Source organism: Larus michahellis, chromosome 14 (assembly GCF_964199755.1).
Source record: "Larus michahellis chromosome 14, bLarMic1.1, whole genome shotgun sequence".
Classification (NCBI taxonomy): domain Eukaryota; kingdom Metazoa; phylum Chordata; class Aves; order Charadriiformes; family Laridae; genus Larus; species Larus michahellis.
In genome coordinates this window covers 6,083,976-6,096,242 of record NC_133909.1, presented here as the reverse complement: position 1 = coordinate 6,096,242, position 12,267 = coordinate 6,083,976, and the positions used below count along the sequence as shown (strand labels likewise).

Below are 12,267 nucleotides of genomic sequence, written 5' to 3'. Positions count from 1 at the left end.
TCCTTATCTGCCAAAGAAGATAATTCACCGCTTTATTACCATCCTTGGATTTTAGATTTATCCCTCGAAACAGCGAGCGAACTGGTAGTTAGTTAAGCTTTTGTTTCGAGCAGCAGCAGAGGGAAGGGACCGTCTGCTGCCGCGCTTCCCCGGGGGGACGAGGGCCCCGCGGGGCCGAAGAACGCCACGTTTCCATCCACGGGGTGAGGAATCCCGCGCCCCGGCGCTGGCGGGAGCTGAGAGCGACAGAGGCAGCCCTGCCTGGCTCCCCGGCCAGCGTCGGGGGGCAATCCCCGCTCCCTCCCACCCCGGGAGATGCCTTTCCCCATCTCCAGAAAATCCCTCTCCCTCCTGGACTCGCCGGGTGCTCTGCGAGGAGAGGCTGGGGACCCGCGGCAAGGGGAGCAGCGGGCTCCGGTGGCCTCCCTCCCTCCCTCCCTGGCCTGGCCGCAGAGATGTCCCTGCACGTCGGGGCTCCCCCGCTAGCCGCGGGCTTTGGGGGGGTTTGCGCCTCGCTAATGGGGCTGTTACAGCATCGCCCATGCCTGTGTGCTGCCGGGCAGGGTAACGGGCATTGCCGGCGGGCGTGCTGGCGAAACGAAAGCGTGTTGAGTGAGGGTTGCCAAAAGTGGACTTCTGCATTTTGTTTTTTATTTTTATTTTTTATTTTATTTATTTTATTTTTTAATTGTAATTTTTAGGTTTTTATTGTAATTTTTAGGTTTAATTGTATTTTTTATTTTTTAAATTTTTTATTTTTTAAATTTTTTATTTTTTAAATTTTTTATTTTTAAATTTTTTATTTTTAAATTTTTTATTTTTAAATTTTTTATTTTTAAATTTTTTATTTTTAAATTTTTTATTTTTAAATTTTTTATTTTTAAATTTTTTATTTTTAAATTTTTTATTTTTATTTTTTAATTTTTTATTTTTGGCTGGCTACAGCAGGCACCTGGAGGATACCAAGGTGGCTGAGCTGCCTTCTGCCTGCCCGAGAAACGGCCATGGCCTTGGGGGGGGCTGGTGGGGGCCTTATGCGGCCTGTGGTCAGCCCTGGAGTGAGCCATGGAGGGGCACCATCTCCTCCCTCATCCCTTCTCCCCCCCCCATGACCCTCACCCCTAAATCTTACAAAATTAATGTATCGGGCCTCGTCATACCCCGGCCTTTGCCTGCTGGGATGCTGCTGCTCAGCACGACCCGGCGCTTGCAGGATGCGCAGAAGGACCTCAGCACTGGCATAGAATCACCTAGGTTGGAAGCGACCTTTAAGATCATCGAGTGTGGGGTCATCCTGTCCCACAGCAAAATTCCCCCCACGCTGGAACTCTTGTAGCCCCTCGCTCTTCATTCCCCAGCATGGGATGCTCTGTTTTCCTCCCAGCCTCTCGGGAAGGCGCAGCCGGCTCCTGGCACGGGGGATTGACCACTTCCCGTCGGGTGTTTACACGCGTTAGGAGGGTTTCCAGCCCCACCACGCTGAGCCAGGCTCAGAGCCAGCGGCTCTGCCTCCCGCTGCCGGCTGGAGTGATGCTCTCCAGAGCAGTCAGCGGGCAAACAGCAGGTTTGAAGGTGGTTTTACAGCTCAGATGAGGACACAAGGTCTCCTGGCGGAGGAGCAGGAGCCGGGAATGGAGGGAGCAGGCGAGAGCAAGGAGATCAGGGGTGGTAGGGTGCCCACAGCACCTTCGTGAGTCTGCTGCTTCCCTCCTTCACAAAGGCTGGGTTAAGAATCATACAATCACAGAATGTGTTGGGCTGGAAGGGACCTCTCAAGGCCGTCTAGTCCAACCCCCCTGCAGTCAGCAGGGACATCTTCAACTGGATCAGGTTGCCCAGAGCCTCATCCAGCCTGGCCTTGAATGTCTCCAGGGATGGGGCCTCCACCCCCTCTCTGGGCAACCTGGGCCAGTGTCTCACCACCCTCAGTGGAAAGAACTTCTTCCTAAGGTCTGATCTAAACCTAGACAAGAAAACCAAGTGTTTTTTCCAGAGAAGGCCAGATGCACCAAAATTCTCCGAACTACACTAAAAATGCCGAGGACTGAGGTCGCCTGGCTGGAGTCAGGCGTCTATCCAGCCCAGAGGCTCTGCACGCTCATGTCCACAATGTCTCCAGGGGGTTCAGGGAGGGGTGTCCTTGCCCAGGTGTTGGGCTGCCCGTATCGAAGGTCAGGGAGAGCAGATCTAAGGGTTTGATTTTGGCCTGACAGCGCTGACCGCTGCTTCTGAGCCACCCTCTCTGCAGATCCTCAGCCTGCGTGTCCCTCTGCCCCAGCCTGCCATCATCCCGCTCAGTCCCGCTGTGGCCAGGGCTCCTTCCCCATCCCCTGTCCAGGAAAAACACGGATGAACGCAAAAATCCTTTGGTATTTATGAAACCCTAAAGGATATGTTTTTTTATTCTCGCTTCTCCTTGGCAAAAAAGTGCTGTTTCATGGGGAGAAAGTGCTGTTTTGTGGAAAATTTCCAGCTGTCTTCCGTCTCGGAGCTTGCCTGTGGCTGATGCTCTTGCAGCATACGCTGCCAGGAGCCCGCCCTGCTTTACACCAGGGAGAAGGAAGCGGAGTGAGTGCCGGAGATCCCTATGGAAATGGGAGTTACGGTATCACAGCAGTCATAAAACGGCTTTTCCTCAGCCTCATGGGAAAACACCGGGATTCTGCACAAGCAGAGGAGCCTGCAATTAGTTTATAAATGAGGGGGGTGCTTGGGTGCTGGGAGGGCACTGTAATAATTGCACAGACCCCACAGAGCAGATGGTTGAGCCGCACCGGGCTGGGGGGGTCTGGGAGAGTATTTCTCGCTCAGGAAGCACGCGGGATGGAGAAGGGCTGGGAGAGCGCAGGAGGAGAGCATCCAGATGTGGGGAAGGCAAAGGGGCCGCTTTGCCCCGATGTCACCCTGTGCCGTACGGTGCTCAGGGTGGCATTGAGTGTGGAGAGGGACAGCATGGCACGAGGGGGACCTGTTCGCACCACAGCCGCCCCGGAAAACAGCTTGATCCTGTCCCGGAGCCCGGCCAAGCGTGCACACCGAGGACAACGCTCTCCTTCCAGCTCTCTGCGATTTCGTGCTCGCCCCACGGCGCGATGCATCCCCTCCCTCGCCGCCGCTGGGGTGCACCCATGGCACCCTCGCGGCGGGGGTTGGAAATGGGGTGTCTCCGGGCTCCGTCTGCATTCAGCTCCTTTAACCCCGAGGCGTTGGGAGGTTTTTTGTGGCTGTCACCTTCCCGCCGCCGTGAGCCGGGCACACCTCTGCTGAGCTCAGCAGCTGCTTCTCCTGCCTCAGCTCCCGCGGCCCCGTCTTTGTCTGCCCAAGGATGCCCCGCTGCCTCCCGGCCCCTCCACGCCACCCTGGGCCCTTCGGCAGCACCCACGGCTGCCTGGGGACACGGGGAAGCCACGTTGTGGGCCGTGACTGTGACCCCCCCCCCCCCCAAGGAAGAAAGCAGGGTGATGGGGGGCAAAACCACACGCCGGCGCTGTCAGAGCCAGACACTGGACCCCCCCCTTTGTCCCCAGAAGGGGGGCTTGCCCTGCTCCCCGCACCCCCCAAAAGCAAACAGCGCCCGCGGGGGCTGCGTGGTGGTTTGACCCCCCCCTACTTTTCCCAATAAGGGCCACCCCCATCTCTCGAAGTCACCACGCCGGGGGCTGTCACCTGCCCGAGCATGCAGCGCTCCCCCCCCTCGCCACGAAACAGCCATTCTCCCCCCAGAAATGCCTCTCCCCCCGCACCCCCCCGGCAGCAGCAGCCCCAGGGAATAACCACAACCCCCCCCCTGCGGTGGGCACCCCCGCCCCGCAGCCGCTAGATGGCACGCCGGGCCCGGCGCAGCCTCCGCGGGGCGGTGCGGGGCGGAGCTGCCTCGGCGGGGGCTGCGCGGAGCGGGGCGCGGTGCGGGGCTCCGCACGGGCTGAGCGGGAGCGGAGCTGGCCCGGCGATGGGCTCGGCCGGCCGCGGGTAGGGGTAAGGCGGGCGGGGAGGCGGGGGGGGGGTGGTGGAGGTGCTCCGCGCCCCGCCATGCGCCCCCGCGGAGCCCCGCGCTCCGCCCGCTGAGCCCCGGTGCGGGCTGGGGGGTGGTGGGGGTGGTTTGTTTTTTTTTTCTGGGGGGTGCGGGGGCCGCCCCCCCCGCAACTTTGAACGATGATCACAGTCAACGCGGATGGGAAGATAATGGTCAGGAGATGCCTCGTCACCTTGAGACCCTTTAGGTAAAGTTGTTATTTTCTTGCGTGTGTGTCCCCGCCTTGCTCGGGTGGGAAGCGGTCGTCGGAGCACGTTTTGCGGGGGGAGGTGGCGGTTTCTGTGGGTCGCCGTGGGGTGTGTGGGGGGGTTAAGCCCAGGTGAGGATGTCAGGCATCCAGGCAAGTTTGCCCGCAGGTCAGCGTCCTGGTCCTGCAGCGCTTGCTCTCTGGTGGCTCCCAGTTCACTTGTCACGCCGGTATCTTTTTTGGGGTTAATTACAGGGCTTTTTGATGCTGTCTTTTTTTAATACTTTTCTCAGAGGTGTTGGTACTCGGGGGGAGTCGGTTCCTCTGGTTTAAATCCACTCGCGCTGATGGGGATTTTGAAACCCACCCTGAACTGGGGGCAGGGCTGGGGCTGGTATCCCAGCTGGGAACCCTCTGTCTCCAGCATGCTCCTGCCCACCTATTGCTTTTTCCCCCTTGGTGTAACTCTCCCTGGTTTTGCTTCCATGCATTCTTTTTCCCCCTCCAGTCCTTGGTCTCCAGCGTCCTTATTCCACCGGAGATGCTTGTGGCTTGAGACACACGGGAGGCGCTGGGAATTGCTTGGTTTTAATATGGGGAGAGGGACCGCTAACCCCAGAAGGGGAAGGTGCCGGGGGGTGAAGCACAGGGTGGGATGAGCCCAGCCCAGTGGTTGCCAGCGCTCCCTGCTGCGTTTGGGGGACAGGGATCACCTGGGATCACCAGAGGGATCTGCTCGCTGCCTTTGTGCTTCGCCCAGGCCACCGCCTGGAGCTGGGAAGGAGGACGGGGCTGTGCTTGCTCTGCTTGATGCTTGCGCTCAGGTTTGACGATGCTGTCTGCCCGCTCCCCGGGAGCTGTCTGGCTCTGCGCCGCTTGCCTGGAGGGATTCCTGCGGCCAGATCCCGCAGCAGTGCCCTGGGGCTGGGGGACTTGGCCAAGGTGGTGTCGGAAAGCGGTGGCGGAGCAGGGGCACGAAGGGTCCCCAGGGCTCAGGCTTGCTCCGAGCACAGGCTGGGGAAGGGCAGTGGGAGAGGTGGGAAGGACGCGCGCGCCCCAGGGTGCTCTTTGCTTGGCTGTTTGCTTTCTTCAGTGGGTTTGAAGTCTGTAGTGAGGAAGTGACTGGCCTCGCTCCCCCCGGTGCCCCAGGCATCGCTCCTGGGGCAGGGAGAGCCCGTCTTCAGGAGTGACCTGGGCTCAGGCTGGGGCAGCGCAGTGACTGAGACGCACGGTGGTCACAAAGTCCCGTTGGAGATGAGGATGTGTGTGGACAAGGGGTTTGTGATGGCTGGAGGGTCCCTGGTGTCCGTACCAGAGCGAAGCCCCAGCACGGTGCTGTCTGTGTGCCCTGGACTGGCCTCTGCTCTCAAACCAGTGCAGACCAGTACGAGTGCCACTGGAACCAGCGGGGTGACCCTGTTGTTAACCAGTCAGGCTTCCCCTGTGTAAGTGGAGGTATTCCCAAGACTTTCCTAGGTGTCCCGCAGCATCCAGCTCTGTGCCTCCTCCACGTTGGTGTTCTGCTGAGCCTGACCCCTCCATGCCACAGTCTTGTGTCGTCTTGCCCCCAGCCCAGCCTGGGCAAGCGATGGCACTGCCCCACTCCAGCTGTAACCTGGTGCAAATCAATCAGCACCCCACCTTCGCAGCTGGGGTGAATCAGGGACGACCTGCAGGAGTGGGAGAAGATACTGGCAATTCAGGATGGGTCCTGTAAATCCAGTGCTCGTTGCTGGCTGGGCAAAGCCGCGCTGCTCCACGGAAGCCCATGGTACAATCCCTCACCTGGTCTAGACTCCTGGCAGCGGTGCCATGAGCAAACAGAGAACAGGAAACCTGACCCTTTCCACCAAAACATTTAATTAATCACGCTCCAGACATGCTTAGCAAAGCAATGCAAAGCCCTGAGCTGCGAAGGTGAATGGGAAGGGGAGGGAGAGCAAATCAGTGTTTCTAGGAATGTCCGAGGATGGCTCTGACTTCATCTCAGCCCCAAAAGGTGTTTCGTTTGTGACAGTGCTGGATTTCCGGCAAGAATTCACCATGGGTCCAGCTCACCCAGCTGTTGGTTTTGCGGAACATGGGGAATTCAGGCAAGTTTGTCAGCTGGAAAGCAAAGCCAGGCTTTTCACGTGTCTAAGACATTGGCCAGGAAGAGAATTCGCTGTGCTCCCCTTCGTGGAGGAAGATTCCCGTGGCTGAGCATCATTTTGACAGCGCCGCGACGGTGTTGGGCTCGGAGCGAAACAAGGTTTGCTGGAGAGGGAGCATCTTGTGTCAGCCTGGCTGCTGCTAGGAATTGTGGCTCAGCTTTGGGGTTCGAGAGCCTTGGGTGTTGAAAACTGCTCTAATAAAAGATATTACTGTTCCCTTGGGTTCCCCGCGCACCTGCGTAATGTTCTCCCCGTAGGTCCCCGCTGGGTGATGCAGCACCGTGGGCACAACCCCGGTGTCACAGCCCCGTGACACCTTCCTCCCCCCATCGCTTCCCAGCTCATCGCTCAGACCCTCCTGGCCACATCCAGCTTTCAGTTGCATGGGCCAAAATCTGCAATGGCTGTGACATCACTTGCAATTTTCACTAAAGACTCGGAGAATTTGGCTTCCTTCTCTTTTGGGTATCGAACCAGAGCCCAGCATTGTGAATATTTCGGTTTGGGGAGGACATGGAGAGGGACTTGGCACCAGAACCCTGGCCAGGCGATGGATTAAATGCGATGTGTGATGGCAGAGTGCAGAGTAAATGTTACTTGGTCATTGGAGCTCCACGGTCTTCAGTGAGTTAGGCTTGATTTTGGGGGCAGAGGACCCAGTGCATTTGATGGGCAATTTGGAAGATCTGGGCTCCGGTATGTTTTTACCTACCTCATGGTATTTGTTTTCTGCATAAGGAGTTGCTGCTCAGTTAAGCTGGGCCAGGCATTTTTATTCACCTGGAGAAGATCAGCACAAAGTAGAAGTGATGGGTCCTCAGGCTGAGACCTGTCCCTGCAGCTCCCTGCTCCCCGGAGCACTGCTGCTGGGCTGGACCCACGTCTCTCCTAAAGCACATCAATTCCAGTTCGGCTCCGATCCCTCTTTTTTAGGGGAAAAAGCATCCTGCGTCTCCCCTATTCTCCCTGTAATCCAGTCAAAACCAAAAAGATTTTGGCTCCTAATGAGACACTAGAGCATAGATCACCTTTGAATCTTTTTCTTTCCTTCCTCTTTTTCTTTCTTCTCGGTGTTTCACTCCTTGCCAGAGTGTAATTATGAAGATTAAAATGTGTAAACAAGGTCTTGCATAATGATGAAGATATTGTCAATAGGAGGGGCGAGAACGAAGAGCTCTTATTATTATAATCAGGTGATGCTTCCTTAAAAGGTCCCTTGGGGGAAGGAGGCGGTTGGCATCAGGAAGGGGACTTTGGGTGGGTTTTGTACTATGATGTGCTCCCAGGGAAGACCCTCGGTTGTGGGGCACAGCTGGGCTTTGACCTCCTCCTTCTCCAGCCTGTGCCCTCTCCACTGTGCTGTTGTCCTCTCCTGCCGGGGAGGTGCCATGGCAGACGGCTTTCGCCCTCTCCTGCTCTAAGGACAAATTCATCCCTCCGAGGCTGAGATGGGTACTGCCACCCGCTCCGTCCTGTTCGCGAGAGCAGCACTGTGTTGCGTGGCTGGGCACAGGCTGTGATAATGGGAACGGACTGATGTCCCCAAATCAGCACTTCCCCAAGCAATTTCTGGGACACCACGTTGCTTTGCAGCATCAGGGATGCTCTGCTGCCTCCGCAATCACTTCCCTGCCGGAGCTGGACCACGAGTCTCTGGAAACCCTTCTCCCAGGTCTGCTTTGGGAGAGGGGCTGAGGTTTGTAGTCTTCTCCACGTGTAAATGCCGCAGTTTGATGGTTCATCAGCATCTGCTGGGCAGGGATGTCTGTGCTCCGCTGGCGGCTGCTTGTAGGGCTCACTGGCTGTGCCTATAGACAGGTCTTCAGGGACAGGAGCCTTGATTAGCCGAGTGCACGATGCTTTTTATAGCTTGTTTAAACTGCTTTCCACCCCCCCGCGGGACAGGCTCATTCAGAAATAAAAGGGGCTGGCGCTGCTTCGCTCCCGCAGTGCCTGCGCAGGGGTGTCGGGCAGATTTACCCATGCACTCGAGTGTCCCCTCTCCCAGGTGGGCCAGCTCTCCCAGAGCCTGGCTGTGGGTCTCCAAAGGGGTCAGTGAGTGTTTGCTCTGGGTTGAGCGTGCTGCTCGCAGAGCTCGTTAACGCTAATGAGCCCAGGGTGTTGCCTTTTCTCTTATTAGGGAGGTAAGAAGAGGGCTGGGGTGCTGCTGGTCCAGAGCCAGCTGACCTTGGTCTGCTGGGACCCAGCTGGGGAGGGGGCAGGGCTGATCCGTGGGGGCAGAGGGGGATGGATGGGGGTTAGATGCCCGTCTGTGGTGGGCAGGGCTGATCCTCCTCGGAGCTGGCAGAGGAAGGAAACCCTTTGCTCTTGAGCTGCCTGATGCTGAGAGCAAAGCTGCCCTGGGTCTGGGGCTCAGGTGTGCGTCATCGGGATGGAGGTAGGGAGCCCGTGGGGTCCCACGGAGGCACCATGTCTTTCCCAGGAATTCTCCGGGCAGGAGAAGCCTGGCCATGCCGTGCTGGGGCAGTAGGGACCTGCCCCGGCAGCTCCTCCAGCACATCTCCCTGGGGAAGCCCAGTCCTTCCTGAGCTGCTTGACGCTGTACTTCAGCTCTCCACAACATCTCCAGTAGCTAATGAGTGCTTTGAAGCGAGTTACTTTATTTTGCCAACCCTTTCCAGCAACAGATAATTGCAATGCTGGCACGTTGTAGCCCAGACTTAATGGCTGGCTCCTAATCTGCTGCCTTTTAACTACACAGTTACGACTAGATGGAGGGCTGTGGCGTTCCTTTGCAAGCCTTTCTCTGGAAAAACCTGGTTTGGGCGTCGGGCGGCTCCTCTGTGTTTCTGCGCGTGGCTCCTGAGCCCCGCGGATAGTGCTGTGAACTTGTGAAGAGGAGTTACTGGTTCCTGTCCCTGGTGGTTTGCTTCCCTTCGGCTCGGGGCTGCTGAGAGAGCCCCTGAGGGCTTGCTCAGCTCCTGATCCCACGTAGGATTTGTCTGTTCGAAGACAAACCCGCTGTTTCACACGGCTGGCGGGCGGTTGTCTTTTCTCCTTCTGTCTCCTTCTCCTCCTGTCTCTTTCTCCTTCTCCTCCTTGAATTTTGCCTCGGGTTGGCCGGCGGAGATCCCCGCTGTGGCTCGGGGAGCTGCCGTACGTGGTGCCTGGCGGCGGCTCTGCCCGTGTGCCTGTTGGAGGATGCTGCAGCTCCGCGGGGACTCGGAGGCGGCAGTGGCATCCCTGAGTGGTGGAAAGAAGCCAGCCGTCCGTCCCTCGGCGCAGCGTGTCCTGCTTGCGCACCGGGGAGACGGGAAGGCTTGGCTTTACGCTCCCTGCTGCACGTGAACCCTCTCGTTTGCACAGAGCTCCTGCCTTCGGCCTTTTCACATCTCAAAAAAGTTACGGAGCCTAAATTTGGCCTGAATAGGAGCAGTGCTGAGAGCTCCTGCCTCTCTCGCAGCTGGAGGTGACCATGGAGAAAAGAAGGCTCCGAGGAGACCTTATAGTGGCCTACCAGTATCTCAAGGGGGCCTACAGGAAAGCTGGGGAGGGACTTTTTAGGATGTCAGGTGATGGTAGGACTAGAGGGAATGGATTAAAACTAGAGATGGGTCGATTCAGACTGGACGTTAGGAAGAAGTTCTTCACCAGGAGGGTGGTGAGACACTGGAACAGGTTGCCCAGAGAGGTGGTGGAAGCCCCATCCCTGGAAGTTTTTAAGGCCAGGCTGGACGGGGCTCTGAGCAACCTGATCTAGTGGGAGGTGTCCCTGCCCAGGGCAGGGGGCTTGGAACTAGATGATCTTTAAGGTCCCTTCCACCCCGAACCATTCTATGATTCTGTGAGCTCGGCTGGGAGCGACGTGGGGGTCGGCATCCTGCCCGGCACATCCCTTGGGAGCCGCTTTCCTGCCGCGCCATCCCACGCTCTGGGTGAACAAAGCAGTGATGGGATGGTCCCAGGCCACCACGTGTGCTGCCAGCACATGTCCATCCTCATCCTGCTGTGCGCAGGCAACGCCGAGCACAATGGCAAATACCAGTGGCCTAGTTACAGGGGAACAAAAGACCTTTTTTTTTTAAAAAAAAATAGGGTTTTTTTAGATCCTTTAGGAGGAAGGGAAGGTACAAGGTCTGTCTTTTCTCTGGGCTGTCCCAGGAGTAATGTGGGAATTGTTTATTGTGGTGGTTCCTGCGGTCTGCTGGGGCTGTTGGGGTACTGGGCTGGATGTAGTGGAGCATCGCGTGGACAGTCGTGGGCTGGCTCAGCTTTCCCTCTGAAGGCACAAGTCCTCTGCTCCCTGTCGAGTGTCAGAGCAGGCTGCAGGGATTTCGGAGGGTGTTCTCAGGCAAAACCCGCCTGCTTGGTGCCAGGGTTTGGGCAGAAGCATCTCGGGGCTCTTCATGAAACGTGTGTGGGTCTGGCTGTGAGGGACCTCCCTGGCGTGCTCTTATGGGGCTGGGGCGGCAGAGATGCTCCTCCCCTGGGCTGGAGAGGGTGAGCCACGGGGATGGAGCAGTTGGGGAGGAGGCAAGGATTGTTCCGGATGCCTCTTCCAGGCATCCCCCCAAAAAAGCAGCTCGTGCTGCTGTGCAGAAGGATGACCCCGGGGGGCGAAGGGCAGTGGGGCTGTCACAGGAGAGAGCTGGTTGCTCGTCACCCCTCGCTGCAGCTGTGCTTTCTCTCCCGCAGGATATTCGTGCTGGGCATTGGATTTTTCACCCTGTGCTTCCTAATGACGTCGCTGGGAGGGCAGTTCTCAGCCAAGCGCCTGGGGGACTCCCCCTTCACCATCCGGACTGAAGGTAAGCCCGTTTCCGTGCCCATTCTGTCCCGCAGGGTGCTCGATGAACCCCACGCTGTGGTCCAGCTGAGCTGATGAGCGCCAGGGATGCAGGGGGAGGGTGATGCTTGGATGCCTCCATTCCCAAGGCTCCCTCCTGACCCATTTCAGGGACGTCAGGGCGGCTCAGGGTCCTGTTGGCACTTCTTGCCGTGGCTTGGGGCATTTTTGCAGCCGTGTGGCTCAAACCTGGCTGTGTTCGCATCCCGAGGTGTACAGGCACAGCGGGGACGTGTGGATGCTGACCCTGGCTCTCAGGAGAGGGATGGGAAAAGGCGGGTGATGGGATTAGACCTGCTGCTGCTGGCAGCGGTGTGGGTTGCGTGGGCTGCACCCGGTCCCACGTGCTGAGGGTGCTTGGAGGGCTCAGTGGTTTGGGGCAGTTTTGGTCTGCAGGGAGTGGAAATTGTTCCTTAGGGATGGGAAAAGAAAAGGCCTTTGTGGTTTCGTGGAGGTACTGAGATGTGGAAGAGAAATATTCTGGTTTTTAGCAAGCGCGTTTTCTGCTACATTTGTTAAAACACCTTTTTTGGTGGGATGTGCAGTCAGCTCACAGACGGCTTCCGTGGTGGGAGGGTCATGTCCTACCCTGGCTGGGGGAGGATGTCGCTCCATTGAATTGAGCTTTGCCCTGACTTTTCCTCTGCGATCCCAGCCTGGACAGCACGACTGAATTGCACGGAGGGCAATGCCCCGCTTGAACTCGGGTGAGCAGGGTGGGATAGGCTTGGTCAGGCCACCGGGGTCTTCTCCTCCTCCGTACCAAAGGCATAGAGGGATCTGAGCTCACCAGCCTCGCCTGGAATGTGATTTTGGGGCATTAAATCCTCCCTTTGTGATGCTAGAAGAAGCGCTAGTTGCTTTCCTACAGGAGGAGAGGACTAAAGTGCTGGTTTCCAGAAGTCGGATGGTGCTTGTAAACTGCTTAGTTGACTTTCAGAGAGATGGATGTGCTGCCTGCGGCAGCTGGCTTTGCTTTCTCCCCCGTGGATGGAGCACACGGCGGCTCGCGTTTCTCCCCCTGTGCTCCCCTAATCGTTCCCATCACCAGCTCCATTAAGCCCCTTCTCCAAAGCATTTGCCGGGC

The 12,267-nt window shown here is 57.6% G+C and overlaps 1 protein-coding gene across 4 annotated transcripts in view; it reads left to right on the top strand.

Moving 5' to 3' along the window:
• Window positions 1-3,890: 3,890 nt before the first annotated feature.
• MGAT5B (alpha-1,6-mannosylglycoprotein 6-beta-N-acetylglucosaminyltransferase B) overlaps window positions 3,891-12,267 on the top strand; it is a 72,369-nt gene continuing 63,992 nt past the window's right edge. The window contains exons 1-3 of one of the 4 annotated variants that reach the window (XM_074607846.1): window positions 3,891-3,975; window positions 4,163-4,220; window positions 11,030-11,142. In XM_074607846.1, coding sequence (XP_074463947.1) covers window positions 4,183-4,220; window positions 11,030-11,142 — 151 coding nt within the window. In that variant the 5' untranslated portion in view covers window positions 3,891-3,975; window positions 4,163-4,182. The other 3 variants (XM_074607845.1, XM_074607848.1, XM_074607847.1) reach the window with 3 other exon arrangements.